This window comes from Stenella coeruleoalba (assembly GCF_951394435.1).
Source record: "Stenella coeruleoalba genome assembly, chromosome: 2".
In the NCBI taxonomy this organism is placed as follows: Eukaryota; Metazoa; Chordata; class Mammalia; order Artiodactyla; family Delphinidae; genus Stenella; species Stenella coeruleoalba.
The window spans coordinates 36,315,061-36,332,729 of NC_137147.1; the positions used below are offsets into that span (position 1 = coordinate 36,315,061).

A 17,669-nucleotide genomic window follows, 5' to 3' on the forward strand; every position below is an offset into this window, starting at 1 on the left:
CAGTGTTGGGTGAAAGAGTCGGGACCCCCAAATCCCAAGAGCTCTCCTCTGCCCCTCGTGCAGGCCTGGGAAAGCCTGGAGGAAGCTGAGTACCGGCGGGAGCTGGCTCTGAGGGAGGAGCTCATCCGGCAGGAGAAGCTAGAGCAGTTGGCCCGGCGCTTTGACCGAAAGGCTGCCATGAGAGAGACGTGGCTCAATGAAAACCAGCGGCTTGTGGCCCAGGTAAAGGGGGCCGCACTTGGGGTTGCAGGAGAGGGGGAGCTTTCCAGAGCCCCCAGTAGACAGCAGGGCTGGAGCCCACGCTGGTCGCTCGGTGGCGGCAGCAGGCTAAGCCTCCCCACAGGTCTCGCAGCCCTGCTCCCTGTGACTGGGCGGATCGAGATTCACATCTGAAAAGGAACTCTCCCAGACTGACAAAGCCTCATCTTTAGGAAAGAGCCACACAACCCAAAAATGGCCCCAAAAGTTGTCTCACGTGAGCCAGTGGCGTCACCTAGAGCCAGAGTTCAGGCTGACATTTCAGTGGTCCTCCGGGGATGTGATGAAAGCAGTGCACCTCGTATGTGTCAGACATGCCCCTTGGACTCTGGCCTCTGGGGCTGTGTCACATTTCACTAGCTGAAAATTGACCCCGGGACTGATTCTCCCTGAGAGCATCTGTTCCTTCCCACTTGCAGCTTGGAATCAAATTTCCCCTTTCATCCAGAAAGGGGAAAGCAAGCATTCTGAGAGCATTGGAGAGCATGCATGTGCCCCAGATAGCATGGGGGTAAACCACCCGTGTACAGCTGCATGGTTTCCTAGTGAGAAGCCCCTTCCTGCCCAGAATCGGGCAGGTCTGCACAAGGCCGGGTGGTGAGTGCCAGCAGGTGGTGAAAGAGCTCTGTTAGTAATATTCACCCAGTGTTACCCACAAGGATGGCACAGTGAGTCAAATCACAAGCTTCTTGTAAAGGTTCTTGTGAGACACTTAGTCTTTGGAACTTGGCTCTGATAAGATAGGCTGGAAAAGATGGCAGAAGTAACTCGTTGGGAAAGGGCTTTCCCGTCCAGCTGTTGTTCCGGAGGGAACCGCTGTTTCTCTGCGTTTGGGGACCAGCCAGGGGGAGCCTGATTGAGCTGCCTGTTTTCTTCCCTGGGGGACAGGATAATTTCGGGTACGACCTGGCAGCTGTGGAGGCTGCCAAGAAGAAGCATGAGGCCATTGAGACGGACACAGCTGCCTACGAGGAGCGGGTGAGGGCCCTGGAGGACCTGGCCCAGGAGCTGGAACGGGAGAATTACCACGACCAGAAGCGCATCACGGCCCGCAAGGACAACGTCCTGCGCCTGTGGAGCTACCTGCAGGAGCTGCTGCAGTCCCGGCGCCAGAGGCTTGAGAAGACGCTGGCCCTGCAGAAGCTCTTCCAGGATATGCTGCACAGCATCGACTGGATGGACGAGATCAAGGTGGGCTCAGGCACCCCCATCCCCCACCCCCGTGTCCGCCTGGGGCTTCAGCACCTGCCCTGCAATGGGAGCGTGCTTCCATAGGCACCTCCCAGCCCCACCTCCCTGAGTCAGAGTGGAGAATCCGAGGCAGCACAGCATCGGGCTGCATCCGCCTCTCAACGCCTTAGCTCACACTGCTCCAGCCCAGATCTTCTGTATTCCCCGTGATCAAGAAATCTGGGGTTCATAGTAGCGCAGGTGCCAACCTGCAGGGCCTAGAAGACGCAGACATCCATCAGGAGCCTGGAGAATCAGGCTCTGGGTAATCACGATTTGACTCTGGTGGGAACCCAGACCACCCGGCACATAGCCACCAAGAAGTCTGTCTCCTCTCCCTCTACCGCAGTGGCTCTCAACTGAGGATGCACATCAGACTGACCACAGAGCTTTCTAAAAATACACATGCCCAGGCCCCAAGTCAGGGACACACATAGGAGACTGAGTATAGGGCTTGAGCTCCTGAAAGGTGCTCCCTGAATGATTTTTTTTTTTTTTTTTTTTTGCGGTACGCGTGCCTCTCACTGTTGTGGCCTCTCCTGTTGCGGAGCACAGGCTCCAGACGTGCAGGCTCAGCGGCCATGGCTCACGGGCCCAGCCGCTCCGCGGCATGTGGGATCCTCCCGGACCAGGGCACGAACCTGTGTCCCCTGCATCGGCAGGCAGACTCTCAACCATTGTGCCACCAGGGAAGCCCTCCCTGAATGATTTTAACGGGCATCCCCAGTGGGAACTCCTGCTCTGTAGCTTCTTTCCCGCTGAGCAGCAGCTGTTTTCCAGCTGCATCTGACTCATCCCGGCCCCAACACGCCACGGACGCTCCCTTCAGAGGGGTCTTCTCCTAGCGAGTGGGTTTCTTCACCTCTCCTCGCTCCCTCTACCTTATCTGTCCTCTTTGCCAGGCTCACCTCTTGTCTGCCGAGTTCGGGAAGCACTTGTTGGAGGTCGAGGACTTGCTCCAAAAACACAAGTTGATGGAGGCTGACATCGCCATCCAAGGGGACAAAGTGAATGCGATCATCACAGCCACTCTTCAGTTCACTGAGGAGCCAGGTGAGGCCACAGGTGTTTTCCTGTTGAGGCCTCTGGCTCAGCACTCCAGCACCCCAGCTTGGATAAATCTAGTTGTACAATTCTGCCTCTTTCATCAACTAATGGTGCAAGAAAGAAGTTTGAGGGATAGCAAAATTCTTCAGAGGACAGGCAACTGCATTGGCCATCTATAATCAGAAGGATTTATAAGAACCAAGAAGGCATGCTCCGTCTTTCATTCTCTCTGCTAGTTCAAGTTATGACAGAGACAATTTAGGTTTACAGCTTCTGGTCTCAGATAGGTGACCCCCACTGCCTCTTTGAAGAATCATCTTGAAATTTGTGCCTGGTTCTCCTTAAAAATAATTTTACATTGTGCATTTCTAGTGAGAGTTGACCCAACTTTTAACCTCTCTTATTCCTGAATTTTTTGTGGGAATTCATTAAAAAGAACTAATTAACAGCCTGTCCTCTAAGCAACTGGGAACTGGGACCCCCTGCGTCCAATCCCAAAGCCCCAGTGAGATGGCAGGTTCTAGACAACATGGTCCTAGCCTGGCACCTGATCTGAAGGTTGCCCTTCAGATGAAGCCCTTACCCTTTTTGTCCTCCCTCCTCCCATTCCTCCCAGGGTACCAGCCTTGCGACCCCCGGGTCATCCAGGACCGTGTCAGCCACCTGGAGCAGTGCTTCGAGGAGCTGAGCAACACGGCAGCCGGACGCAAGGCCCAGCTGGAGCAGTCCAAGCGGCTCTGGAAGTTCTTCTGGGAGATGGATGAGACCGAGAGCTGGATCAAAGAGAAGGAGCAGATTTACTCCTCCCTGGACTATGGCAAGGACCTGACCAGTGTGCTCATCCTGCAGCGCAAGCACAAGGCCTTCGAGGACGAGCTGCGCGGGCTGGACGCCCACCTGGACCAGATCTTCCAGGAGGCTGAGGGCATGGTTGCACGCAAGGAGTTTGGGCACCCGCAGATCGAGGCCCGGATCAAGGAGGTGTCTGCCCAGTGGAACCAGCTGAAGGAGCTGGCTGCCTTCCGCAAGAAGAACCTCCAGGACGCGGAGAACTTCTTTCAGTTCCAGGGCGATGCGGACGATCTGAAGGCCTGGCTGCAAGATGCCCACCGGCTGCTCTCGGGAGATGTGGGGCAGGATGAAGGGGCCACACAGGCCCTGGGCAAGAAGCACAAGGACTTTATGGAGGAGCTAGAGGAGAACCGCGGGGTGATGGAGCATCTGGAAAAGCAGGCCAAGGGGTTCCCCCAAGAGTTTCGGGATTCCCCAGATGTGACCAACCGACTGCAGGCCCTCCGGGATCTCTACGTGCAGGTGGTGGCCCAAGCGGACATGCGTCGGCAGAGGCTGCAGGATGCCCTGGACCTGTACACGGTGTTCGGGGAGACGGATGCCTGTGAACTGTGGATGGGCGAGAAGGGGAAGTGGCTGGCCCAGATGGACATCCCAGACACGCTGGAGGACCTGGAGGTCGTGCAGCACAGGTCAGGGCCGGCCCTTCCCTCTCGCCTCCCCCTACGCGGTCTGTGCTCCTAGTGCTGGAACAGCCTCCAGATCCACAAGGGTCTCTGAGAGGCCATAGGATGCCCTTGATCACAGAGGCCAGGCACTGAGAGTCACGAGTTCTAATCTGGCTCTGTGGTGCTTGGTACGTCACCCCCTGGGACCTTCCTCAAAATAAGACAAAGGGGCTCTTTCTGGTCCAGGTGTTTGATGACTTTTCAGCTACAGCAGCCTTTGTTCAACTGAATGGTAGATGGAACCCCTGACATATAACACAGTGGAAAGTGGAGTGCTTGTGGTGAAGGGGGCGCGCGAGGCTGGATCCCACAAGCTCTAGCTTTCTTTGGCAGTCCCTAAGCCACGGAACCCCGAGGGGCCACAGAGACCAGTTTGTAAATCACCAGTCTGCAAGGCCACTCTCATTTCCATTATTCCGATTCCATCAACACTCTGGCATGGGAGGGCGTGCCCCCAGTCTGTGCGGCGTCCCATCATCCTGAGTACAGGATCCAAGGAGTTGAGGAAAAGAAGTCACTCCTCGATCATGCCAAGGTGGTCCCACGCTGATGCTGGAGGGACCTGGGCTCTTACCTCAGAAGAGTCAGCTTTCATAACCACACAGTGCCCCTCCCCTCAGCAGCTCTGCCTTCTCCTACCAGGGATGGAGCACCTGGCTGGGGAGGTATCCTTCAGGTCCAGGTGTCAAGGCAGTAGAATTAGGGTCCATGAGCAGCAGCTGGGGCAGTGGAGGCATGGCAGGTAGTCTCTGTGGCGATTAACACCTCCTACACCTCATTTTCCCATAAACCTCTCTGTTTAGCCAGTTGTCTTATAAGTAACCAGTTTTCTCCCAGCCTGACCCAGGAAATGCTAAACCATGCAACTGGACCCATGAACCAGAAAATAGGGTGTGTCAGCACACCTTTCTCCCCTCTTACCTGGTCAATGTATTTAGGAGGTGGACGGAGAAAGCAAGAGCTACACGTTCTGGAGACTGGCCGCTGCTGCCTTCCCAATCCTCCTTTTCTCTGTCCACATCAGGTTTGATATACTGGACCAGGAGATGAAGACTTTGATGGCTCAGATTGATGGCGTGAACCTTGCTGCCAACAGCCTGCTAGAGAGCAGCCACCCACGCAGTGGGGAAGTGAAGAAGTGCCAGGACCACCTGAATACCAGGTGGGCTGTGGGTAGGGCTTGGGGCTAAGGGCTTCTTCTCCGGACACCTGACAGAGCCTTGGGGGTGTGGCCCAGAGCCTTGGGGGTGTGGCCCAGAGCCTTGGAGGTGTGGCCCAGGACCACCTGAATACCAGGTGGGGTGTGGGTAGGGCTTGGGGCTAAGGGCTCTCCCGACACCTGACAGAGCCTTGGGGGTGTGGCCCAGTAGTCAGGATGCCTGCTATGCACTGCCAGCTTTGTACCCTGAGCTCTTGCCTCACTCAGCCAGAGTCTCCTTCTGACACTGGAGCTTTAGCAGTAATAAGGAGAGAGCTGTGTGGTGACCAGCCCAGGGAGGGAGAGAGACCTGTTCACAGAGCTGCGAATGCTGTGCCTGGGGCGGGCATGTGCTGAGTGATGGAGCGAATGTCCTGAGTGCATCCAGAGTTAGAATCAGGCCATGTGGTACTCATGTCGCATTTCCCTGGACGTTCTCAGGCAGGGAAGATTGCTTTCTGAGAGCTCTGAAGTACTGTCCATTAAAAAAAGCTCCTGCTGGCACCAAAATGTAGCATTGGTAATGAGACTGGCTCGAATGAAGAGGAGAATTAGCAGCAAGCCTTGAGCACGCTTCGTGGCCAGAACAAAAAACAGGCCCTGAGGAGGCTTTGGAGAGGGGCTGCTTTCAGTACAGGGTGCAATGGCCACGAGTTCCCTGAGGACCTCTGAGGACAGAGCATGCGCCTGTGTCCTGTTTGTTCCCCTGGGTCCTACACGCACAATGGGACGTGTTCGCCATCTCCCCACTACCCCGGTCCCTCTCCCCACACTTGTGCCTGAGCCCTGCTCTGCCCGAGGCAACCTGGGAGGTGGGGTTAGGGAAGACTCAGCTGTAAAGAAAAGGAGCAGCACAGTCGGGGCTTAAGAGGAGGCAAGGGGTGACTTTGGAGCCACTATCATCTGAGCGTCCGAAGAAAGGGACTGTAGTTCAGGAGGGTCCTCCGTCATCTGACATTTATGCCGGGGAGGAGGGTGCCTCCTTGTTCTTCTTTTAGGTTTGGAGGTAACGGGACGCATGTGCGTGCATGTATGTGTGTGCGTGTGCATGACACACAGGAAGAGCTTGTCAGCTGCTTTGATGAGTTATGCTCAGAGAATGATCTTACAGACCTCTAAGCCATACACCATCCTAAGTGTAATACACCAAGATACTTATCCTCAGGTGAGAGAGAACCTGAGGTGTGAAAAGGTAAAATGGTTTTCCATGACATCTGAGTGTCGAAAGGTACCTGAGCCATGTACCCCAGACAGCCTGCATCCTGCACAATCATTCCAAGCATAGGGAGCTCGCCCCGTCCCCATGTAGCACACCCCATTTGGGAGCAGCTCCTTTTGGGTAGAAAGTTTGATCTCATCATGAATGGAAATCTGCCTCTTTGAAAATCGGGCTCTGCCCGTTAGAGATAACGGAACTTACCCTGATTCTTCTTCCACATGATAGCTCTTCAGGTTTTTTTTTGTGTGTGTGTGGTACGCGCGCCTCTCACTGTTGTGGCCTCTCCCGTTGCGGAGCACAGGCTCCAGACGCGCAGGCTCAGCGGCCATGGCTCACGGGCCCAGCCCCTCCGTGGCATGTGGGATCTTCCCGGACCGGGGCACGAACCCGTGTCCCCTGCATCGGCAGGCGGACTCTCAACCACTGCGCCACCAGGGAAGCCCTCTTCAAGTATTTTTAAAGACAGTTGTCATTCTTCACCCCATCCACAGTCCTGCCTCCCAGTCGCTGCTGTTCTCTCTACAGAGTGCATCCTCCTCCAACTACGTAGTCTAAATCGTGCTTGTTTTTAGGCCAGTCCGGGTTCCTCTCCTTCCCAGTTTCCAGGATGAAAAAGTATCTTTCCCTCCCTCGACTGGCTTAAAGCTTCACATTCTACCTTGTATTATAATTTTGTCCCGAAGAACTTTTCTACTAGACTGTAAGCGAATGAAGAGCAGTATCTTCATATATTGTTCACAGTGCTCTGAGCACCAAGCATTTTGCTGCTGAGGTTCCCTCTGTTCAGAATATTCTTTTCCCCAATAGCCACTTGCCTTAATCCCTCGCTCAGATCTCAGCTCACGTGTCAGCTTCTTGGAGCAGCCCGCACTGTCCACCCCATTCAAAGTATCACTACCTCCTTCCCATCCAGCTCCTCTGCCTCCATCCTGTTATCTTGCTTTCATTTTTTCCATTGTACTTGTCACCACCTGATGGATTAAACACTTATTTGTCTCTGCCCACTCGAATGAGAGCACTTTGCTTTGTTCGTTGCTACATGCCCAGAGCCTTGAACAGGGCCTGGCACTTGGTAGCTGTGTGATATAACACAGTGAATGAGTGACCGGGGACAAAACTGAAATATCTTCTGCCAGGCTCGGCACATATGAGTCATTCAAACACTTACTGAATGTGTGATTACCTCCCACCACATGCATTCTAGTTGACCAACATTTTCTTAACAATCTTGGGCCCGGGACCAAACCTGGACTCCTGACATGGTCTGGCCAGTGCTGCCTAGAGCAGTTCTATCAACTGCCTTCCTTTTGGAGATGGTGCAGTGGAGGGGAAGGGGGGTTCAGGAGCTAGACTAGACCCAAACCTCACCCTGTCCCCTGTGTGGGCTCTACCTGGTGGCTGCAGTGAGGCCCCACCAGGAAAAGTCTGGAAAACCGCCATGGAGCCACTTGTCCAGGGGCACCGCCAGACCCTCTCCTGTGGCTTCTGGACGGAGCCGGGAGATCTCACAGCCCTGGAGTGCCTTGCTGTCCTTTCACAGTGGTTTCAGACCACCTTGGAGGAAATCTTCTGCTCCTTTCCCTTGAGGTCCAGCCTCAGCCGCATCCACGCACCAGGCACAGAACTACCCAGAGTTGAGGGACTTCACATCTGGACTCTCCCTCTTCTCTTTCCTAGAATTCCCAATCCTTCCTCTGGGCTCTTTTTGCTCTCTCTCTCTCTCTCTCTCTCTCTTTCGCGGAATTCCCGATCCTTCTTCCTGGCCCATCTCTCACTTCTGTTTGCAGGCCTGTCTTCCACCCCCAGACTTGCGGCCACGGTCACCCTGGGAACGCCCACAGTGGGCTCTGCCCAGCCCATCTGCCTCCTGTCTCCACCTCCATCCCCCGGTGCTGGGACCGCAAAGATGAGCGCGCTACTCGGGGCCCCATCCTTAAATAGATCACTCCCGTGGAGGCACTGGAGGTTTGCCCATTGAAATACAGCTCAGATGACCACCATGAGATTGCTATTATCCCTCCTCACAGCTCCCTTAGTCCTCTCTGCCTGGTATGCGCTATGTACGTAGTATTTTATACTATCGTTTTTTGGTGAGTTTGTCTTAATTTCTCTCTAACCCATACACTCCGTGGAGCAAAGTCTAGCTATGACTGTATCCTCCCAAAGTCTAACATAATGCTTATACATTGTGGATATTCAAGAGAGTTAGGCTCAATTAGCGAGTGTGTGTTCAGCATACTATCGTGTGCATCTAGATTACGGTGATGCAGGATGAGTAAACCTGGGTCCACGGGAGGTGTCCCTGGTGGTCTGGGCCCAGGCTAATGGGCAGCTCTTTAGAAGAAGCTTACTGTGGGCTGCAGGCCAACCCCAGGACATCTGCCCAACATCTGCACCCTCCCCAGTTTCATTCCAGACTGCACATTGAAGGTTAAGATGATGTTTTAATTATAATCCCAGCTTCTCCTTCCCCCTTCCTCTTCCTTTTCCTTCTCTTCACCAGGACTCTTTTGTTTTAGAACCATGGTGGCTTTTCTTAGGCCCTGGGCACTTGGAACTTGGTCTTAGGCATTTGTGTGTTTCCTCTGGGGAAGCTGGGACCCTGTGTCCTAAAGCATTCTTGAGGTTGATAATGGGAGGTTTCTAATTATTTTCATGACAGGTGTACCTCGGAGATATTGTGGGTTCAGTTGAAGATCATCCCAATAAAGCAAATATCAAAATAAAGAGAGTCACACAAATGTGGGGGGTTTCCCAGTGCATATAAACGTTGTTTACAGTATACTGTAGTCTATTAAGTGTGCAAAAGCATTATGCCTAGAAAAACAACGTACATACCTTAATTTAAAAATACTTTATCACTAAAAAATGCTAATCATAGGAGCTTTCAAGGAGTCATAATCTTTTTGCAATAGTAACATCAAAGATCACTGCCCACAAGTCACCATACAAATATAATAATGCAAAAGTTTGATATTGCAATAACTACCAAAAAGTAGTACAGAGACATGAAGTGAGCCAATGTTGTTGGAAAAATGCCAGGGATAGATTTTTCAGCAGAGGGTCACCACAGACCTTCAATTTGTAAAAAACAAAAAACCCTGTAATATCTGTGAAGCACGGTAAAGCGAAGCACGATAAAGCAAGGTATGCTTGTATTTTTCAAACTCTGGGGAAACTGTATGTTTGCCTGAAATTCAACTACATATAGAGCTTCCATACAGAGCATCATGTTCCTTTACTGATGGTTGGAATAACATCACAGCTCACCTCCTGCTGATGGAAAGCTCTGATTGGCAGTTACGTTGTCTTGAGTAAAATTGGATAAACATATTTTACTCATGACAGTTTGTTGGATAGATGACTTGTTTCAGCGTGCAAGGCCTATCAGGAGAGACTCTGGAAGGGAAATCTGGTGTCCCTTCTAAATGTGGAAGGGACACCCTGTGGGAAGCGTTAAGGAAGACGGTGTCTGTGTCCCCCGTCTCCCTCGGCAGGTGGCAGGAATTCCAGACCATGGTGTTGGAACGACGGGAGGCTGTGGACTCGGCCCTACGGGTGCACAGCTACTGTGTGGATTGCGAGGAGACCAGCAAGTGGGTGATGGACAAGACAAAGGTGGTGGAGTCTACAAAGGACCTGGGCCGGGACCTCACAGGCGTCATCGCCATCCAGCGCAAGTTGTCGGGGCTGGAGCGTGACGTGGCCGCCATCCATGCCCGCGTGGATGCCCTGCGGCAGGAGTCGCAGCAGCTGATGGAGTCACACCCTGAGCTGAAGAAGGACATTGGCCAGCGGCAGGCGTATGTGGAGGAGCTGTGGCAGGCCCTGCAGCAAGCCCTGAAGAGCCAGGAGGCCTCGCTGGGGGAAGCCAGCCTGCTGCAGGCCTTCCTGCAGGACCTGGATGCCTTCCAGGCCTGGCTGTCCACGGCCCAGAAGGACGTGGCCTCCAAGGACATGCCTGAGTCCCTCCCAGAGGCCGAGCAGCTCCTGCAGCAGCATGCGGCCATCAAGGACGACATTGACAGGCACCAGAATAGCTACCAGCAGGTCAAGGCATCCGGAGAGAAGGTGATCCACGGCCAGACGGACCCGGAGTACCTGCTCCTGGGCCAGCGGCTGGATGGCCTGGATAAGGGCTGGGATGCCCTGCACCGGATGTGGGAGAGCCGCAGCCATGCCCTCACCCACTGCCTCGGCTTCCAGGAGTTCCAGAAGGATGCCAAGCAGGCTGAAGCCATCCTCAGCAACCAGGTAGGGCGAGGCATTCAGGGCCAGGGGCCAGGGGGCATCTCTCAGGGCAATAGGGAATTTATGTCGTAAGTCTGCAACAGGGCTCAGGGACCAAATTATGCTTTTCTTGGACTCTCTCTAGCCACTAGTTCGGAGGACAGTCCTCTTCGTTCCTCATCATGTGCCCTTTCCAGCCCCGTGTCACAGGCTACGTCTTGTTCTTGGGCCGGTTAGAGGCTAGTGAAGTGAATTTTTCCCTGGGTGGTTACCCTTCCATGTGGCTTCAGGCACCCTGTTGATCAGATGCCCCCGAGTGGTGGTGGGGAACAAGACCCAGGGAGCTCCTTCCTCCCACAGCTCCAGGGGGTACCATTCATGCTGTCACCTGCATGGCTGCACACGGTGCGCCTGCCTGGCGGGTGCCCTCCCCGCCTCCTCAGCTTGTCTTCATGCCTGTTCTGGAAACTTGCTTCAACAGGAATACACTCTGGCTCACTTGGAGCCCCCAGACTCCCTAGAAGCTGCAGAGGCCAGGATCCGGAAGTTTGAGGAATTCCTGGTGTCTATGGAGAACAACCGGGATAAGGTTTTGAGTCCTGTGGACTCTGGAAACAAGCTGGTAGCTGAAGGAAACCTCTACTCAGACAAGATCAAGGAGAAGGTGCAGCTGATTGAGGACAGGTACCCTCCGCCCCTAGGGTCACGGGGCCCGGTAGGGTGGTGGTACAGCACCATCGTGACTGTGGCTCCGGCTTCCCTTCCAGGCACAGGAAGAATGACGAGAAGGCGCAGGAGGCCTCAGTCCTTCTGCGAGACAACCTGGAGCTCCAGAACTTCCTGCAGAACTGCAAGGAGGTGAGGCTCCAGCCAGGCTGGCCACTTTGCAGGAGATTCCTTCTAGAAGCAGAGCGTCCTAGAGGTGGGAAGTCCTTTCTAGACTCAGGAGTCTGGATTCCATAAGTGGGGAGCTCTGGGCACTTGACAGCTTAAGTCCTTCATCCTCTAGAATCTTTGGTTCCACAATTTCTTTTTCAAATCTGTAAAGATAGCTTCTAATTTGTCAAGTCCAGGGCAGGCTTTCTCAAAAAGTGGCCTGAGGACTATCTGTATTGAGTCACCTAGGGCCGTGGTCAGGGTCGGCCTGAAGGTCATGTGACCTGTGCATTCATACAGGGCCCGTGCTTACAAGGGCCCCATGTTTAGTTTAATGCTCTCCTGTTGCCATCTTGAAATTCTTTTTTTTTTTTTAAATAGTTTTCCTTTAGCAGATTCTACTTTCAAAAAAAAAATTTGTTTTACATCTTTCTTGGAGTATAATTGCTTTACAATGTTGTGTTCGTTTCTGCTGTATAACAAAGTGAATCAGCTATACATATACATACATCCCCATATCCCCTCCCTCTCGCACCTCCCTCCCACCCTCCCTATCCCACCCCTCTAGTGGTCACAAAGCACTGAGAAATTCTTAATAATTTTGAATATTTCCATTTTGCACGAGGCCCTGCAAATTATGGAGCCAGTCTTGGCTCTGGTTAGATGCAGACTCCTGGGCCCCACTTGGGCCCAGATGAACCAGAACTTAGGGGGTGAAAAAGAGCAACATTCTCAACCAACCTTCTGGTTGGAGAACTGCTGACTCAGAAGCTCCTCGCTCAGCCTGGGGAGAGCTGTACAGGAAGGTCTTTAACCTGCACTCCTAGGTCCTTCCGTGAACAATACTTCCATGTGGAATGGGGCTTCCCCTGACTTCTTTCTTGCTTCCATCCTCATACCCCTTTCCTCTCAACCCAAATGACTTTGTTTTCACCCACCTCTGCCCTTGGTACCAACCAGGCTTGTTATGGTGCCAGGACATCTTGGAAACATCAGAGGCTCATCACAGTTCTTCCTTCATTGTTAATTATAGGATCTGCCTTGGCTTTTTCCTCAGAGAACACTTTCTCCGTGTTTATTAATGATTTCTCCCCCTACTGCCAAAGGGTTGATTTATCCATCCATTCAGTAAACACTTGTTGAGTTCCTGCAGTAGGCCAGGCCCTGTCCTCGGTCCTGGAAATATGGAGAGAAGTATAAATATACCTGGTGTCCTAGTGCACACACTCTAGAGGGGAAGACACAGTAGTGCCTGTATTTTAACCCTGAGACAACGCAGGTTAAGTTTCCTGTGCTGGGAGTTAGGGATCCAGCGTTGGAGGGGAGTACTCTGCTGTGCTCCTACTTCCTCCCCTTGGTCCTCTTCTTCCGCAGCCAGAGCTAGGCGGCAGTCCTGCCCTGAGCCCCTGGCCAAAGAAGGACACTCGGGGACCATTGAACCCACTCTTTCTGCCCACAGCTCGCTCTCTGGATCAATGACAAGCTGCTGACATCTCAGGACGTCTCCTATGATGAAGCTCGAAACCTTCACAACAAATGGCTGAAGCATCAGGCGTTCGTGGCAGAGCTGGCTTCCCACCAGGGGTGGCTAGAGAACATTGATGCAGTGAGTAGAGCGAGCGTTTGGGCTGTCTGCTCGGGATGCTTCCCTGAGCAGCGCTTCACACAGGGCATGGACACTGGCCCGCAGCTTGCTGGACGGTGTAGAACCTGAGCGTGAAAAACTTCTCCAAGTAGTAGTTAGACCTTCAGAGCTCCTGATACGGCCAGTCTTATAAAACCCGGTCAGAATGGGTGCCTCCTCTGGGTCACCTGAGTCTGGGGACAGTCCAGGACACTGAGGACACAGAGTCAGAGCCTCAGCTTTCAGTGCTGGGAGGGCAGTAACCTCTGTCTGCCTTCCATCATCCACACCAGGGCCCCGCGCTGTCCTGCCCAGGGGCAGGGGAATATGTGAGATGAGCAGAATGGGCCAGGGACTACTGACCCTCACTGTTTGGATGGGCAAACCACCAGGGAGTGGTCATTCGTACCAAGGGTCCCCCCTGTAACAAGCTTGCCCAGGGGCCCAAGTCAGAATGTGGCCGGAGTTAGATCTGGGAATAGGAAGGGAGGTACCTCTGCCCCTCCCTGCTGTGGCTATCTGGAAAAAGCGGGCCTAGGGCCACACAAGGCTGTGTCCATCGTGGCTAAGGGTGCAGGCTCCGAGCCAGGCTGTCTGACTTCTCAACCTCCCTGCGCCTCGGTTTCTTCATCTGTAAAATGAGGATAATAATGGTACCCACCCGAGGGAGTTGTGAGCATTAAAGCACTTAGAGTATTACTTGGCAATTATTAGGCACTCAATAAATATTATCTATTACTAGCAAGTATGTATTCCTAGGCCCAAATCATCTGTAACCTTCCGAAAAAGATACATTTATGTGGGTGAAAACCAGACAAGACAAACTCAGCAACTAAAAGATACCACTGAAGGTCAGTGCACAGATTCTGGCAAGACAATTAAGAGAGGGTGAAGGCATTCCCTGGTAGTCCAGTGGTTAGGACTCTGCCCTTTCACTGCTGAGGGCCCAGGGTCAATCCCTGGTCTAGGAGCTAAGATCCCGCAAGCTGCGCGGCACGATAAACAAACAAACAAACTCACAGGGAGGTTTCCGTGGTGGTTGTACCTGGGTGGATCTTGAATCTTTTTTTTTTTAAATAACTAAAAAAAATTTTAGTACTAGCTGGTTCTTGTCTGCAGCTCCCTATGCTACAGTCTCCCTGAGTCATTTGCCCCAGACACGCTCTCCCTGTCCCACCTTCTACTTCTACTGCAAATAACTTCTACTTCAAATAACTGCAAATAACTCTGGGGGTGCAGAGTCTCTCAGCCGAGCCTCACCTGAGTTCTAGGCAGATCCTTTGCCTCACTGGCCTCCCCTCGGTTAGCCCTTTGCAACCATCTGGAACAAGGCGGCTCTTCAAGGTCAGAGGGTGAACTCTCCTGCTTCCCCACACAGGAAGGAAAGCAGCTGATGGAGGAGAAGCCCCAGTTTGCGGACCTGGTGTCCCAGAGGCTGGAAGCCTTGCACCGGCTCTGGGATGAGCTTCAGGCCACCACACAGGAGACGACCCAGCACCTCTCAGCCGCCAGGAGCTCTGACCTGCGCTCACAGACCCAGGCCGACCTCAACAAGTGGATCAAGGCCATGGAGGACCAGCTACGGTCGGACGACCTGGGCAAGGACCTGACCAGCGTCAACAGGATGCTGGCTAAGCTGAAGGCAAGTGAGCAGGTTGTAGACTGAGGGTGTTGGAATGGAGGGGGTCTTGGAAGCAAATCTGCAACCTGAAAGAGAGTACCCTCCTGTGCCCTTAACTGGGCTGGCTTTTTTATCAGGTCTCCTGGTTCACAGCCCAGCTCCTACCCTTTTGCAATGGGTAAGACAGGGAGGGATCCAGACGGGGTAATAAAAGTGTGCGTGAGAAGTATAGGACAGACGCTCAGAGGGGCAGAAGATGAGGTGGGGGCAATCCAAGGAGACTTCTTAGGGGAGGCTGAGCTCAAACCAGGCCTTTGAGGATGGGTGGGATTTGCACGATGAAGCGGACGAGGGGCTGCCCAGGTGCCAGGGCTGGTGCCGACGCTGTCCCCTTGTGTCCCAGCGTGTGGAGGACCAAGTGAACGTGCGGAAGGTGGAACTGGAGGAGCTGTTTGCCCAGATGCCCTCGCTGGGAGAGGAGGCGGAGCATGAAGACTTGAGCATCGAGAAGCGGTTCCTGGACCTTCTGGAGCCCTTGGGGAGGAGGAAGAAGCAGCTGGAATCATCCAGAGCCAGGCTGCAGATCAGCCGGGACTTAGAGGATGAGACGGTGGGTGGGCCGCAGCTCCCCCCTCCCCCAGCGGCTGAGCCAGCAGCTGTCACCGGGATAGCTGGCGGCTGCCCGGGGCAGTTCTTGGTAGCAGACGTCTGGTCATCTCACCGCCTTGTCTCAGAGGGTGGTTGTGATGACTACATGAAACGTCAGTGTAAGCCAGTGCCTTTTGAATGGTAGCTCGCTCGTGGACTTGGGGGCCAGGCAGACCTGGGTTCAAGATCCAGCTACATTGCCTTCCCTCCAAGTGACCAGGAGCAAGTTATTTGGAACCTCAGTTCAAAATAGCAAAATGCCCCCATTTTACAAAACCCTGATGGGGTGTTGGGAAGAGCTGGGGAGACACAGTAAGCAGAGCTCTGTCTGGCCCGCGGTGAGTGATGGGGAAAGGGTGGCTGTGATTGTCGTCAGCTGTCCCCCGCCTTCTGGTCTCCGCAGCTCTGGGTGGAGGAGAGGCTGCCTCTGGCCCAGTCGACCGATCATGGCACGAACCTGCAAACTGTGCAGCTGTTCATGAAGAAGAACCAGGTGAGTCCTGCCACCTCGTCAGTCCCACCTGCCCCACAGAGGAAGCCCCAGCCCTGATCTGCACAAGGTCCCCAGCAGCACATAACAGATTATTGTTCTTTTTTAAAAAATTTATTTATTTTATTTACTTATTTTTGGCGGTGTTGGGTCTTCGTTGCTGTGCGCGGGGCTTTCTCTAGTTGCGGCGAGCGGGGGCTACTCATTGCGGTGGCTTCTCTTGTGGAGCACGGGCTCTAGGCGTGCAGGCTTCAGTAGTTGTGGCACATGGGCTTAGTTGCTCCACGGCATGTGGGATCTTCCCGGACCAGGGCTCGAACCCGTGTCCCCTGCATTGGCAGGCGGATTCTTAACCACTGCACCACCAGGGAAGCCCCAGGTTATTGTTGTTGTTGATAGCTACAGGGTCCCCAGTCTGTGTTTGTATTCTCATAGCCGAAGGAGCAGCTCTGATGATGGCAGAGAGAATTCTGGGAGGACCACAGAGTGGGGTGGAGGTGAATGGGGCCGGGGGGTCCAGGTGCTTTGGGATTTGGGGGCCATTCAGACCCATTAGGGCACAGGTGTGTGCAGGACCTGGAGGCCCTGGCCTGGGGTTTCATGTCCTTTACAGCTTCTGTATTCCGTGACCTCCCTGAGAGGAGGCTCTTAGCTCCTGGCGTCTCTCCCATCACTGCCTTGTCCCTCTTCCAGGGCTAAGCTTGGCCTATTGAGTCTCCTCAGGGTAAGTAGGCCCCTGTTCTCTAGACACATGAGCATACTTGTGGGGCTGCAACGCCACGAGGAAGCTGCTAAACTTGGACTCTGAGCCATTGGAGGAAACATCCGTTGGCTGTTCTGCTCTCCCAGGCTGGATTGGGAATCTCTGCAGCCCCGGTCAGAATCCTGGAAGTGAGCAGATGCACTTCCTCTGTGTCAGGGCTGCAGGGGAAGCCTGCGTCCTCCAGGAAGGCCAGCTGCATGGGGTCATGGTCAGGCCATGTGGTCTAGCCAGGGGCTGGCCGTACCCCTGCTCTTGGGCAGAGAGTCCCTCCTGCCTGGTCTGCTCTCTGCTTCAGGAAGTGGCGGCAGCCGCAACCTTGAGCAAGGAGTGTCTAGGAACTTATCCCAGAGAAGAGCAGTGTGTCCCAGAGTGCCAGTCGGTACTGCAGCTCATTGGGGAAGGAAGGTCATGGCAGACAGTACGTCCTTCCCCCCAGATATCAGCAGCCAACATCTGCTCACAGAACCCAGCAACTGTGCAAAGGCCTGAATGAATTATATTCAAAGACGTTCCTTAAAAGCTCCCTCGAACACTTTGCTTCTAGTTGGCATGATCAAATCCCAGAGGTTCCGGTGGCAACACGTAGGGACCTGAATTAGAAGGTGGTGGAGGCGGGGCTTCTGCTAACATCACACCCTCCAGTGAAAGTGGGGAAGACTGGTAGAAGACTATTCTCGGGGCCTCAGTTTCCTCAACTATAAATTGGGCCAACTCTAGTCCTTCCAGTACTCAAGACTTCAGCCTCAATGAGTGTTATTGCCAATGATTTTCAACTCCCCTGGCTGAAGGTTGCTATTTCAGGAGAAGGGCAAGACTAATATGGGGTTCCCCTTAACAAGAAGGGAAAGATAATCTCGTGGGAGAGCATGGCTGCCCCAGTAAAGACTATTTCAGGCTAGCCTTGCTAAAGCCGAAATCCCATTTTATCATTTCTTCTACTGCAGT

General features: G+C 53.6%; 1 protein-coding gene across 2 annotated transcripts in view; it reads left to right on the forward strand.

The window, feature by feature from the left end:
- SPTB (spectrin beta, erythrocytic) overlaps positions 1 to 17,669 on the forward strand; it is a 121,172-nt gene that overhangs the window by 80,762 nt on the left and 22,741 nt on the right. For both annotated transcript variants that reach the window (XM_079914756.1, XM_079914755.1), the window contains exons 11-22: positions 64 to 222; positions 1,147 to 1,449; positions 2,391 to 2,541; positions 3,152 to 4,019; positions 5,080 to 5,217; positions 9,970 to 10,726; positions 11,184 to 11,386; positions 11,470 to 11,560; positions 13,038 to 13,184; positions 14,581 to 14,844; positions 15,227 to 15,433; positions 15,875 to 15,964. In XM_079914756.1, coding sequence (XP_079770882.1) covers positions 64 to 222; positions 1,147 to 1,449; positions 2,391 to 2,541; positions 3,152 to 4,019; positions 5,080 to 5,217; positions 9,970 to 10,726; positions 11,184 to 11,386; positions 11,470 to 11,560; positions 13,038 to 13,184; positions 14,581 to 14,844; positions 15,227 to 15,433; positions 15,875 to 15,964 — 3,378 coding nt within the window. The remainder of the gene's footprint in view (positions 1 to 63; positions 223 to 1,146; positions 1,450 to 2,390; positions 2,542 to 3,151; positions 4,020 to 5,079; positions 5,218 to 9,969; positions 10,727 to 11,183; positions 11,387 to 11,469; positions 11,561 to 13,037; positions 13,185 to 14,580; positions 14,845 to 15,226; positions 15,434 to 15,874; positions 15,965 to 17,669) is intronic.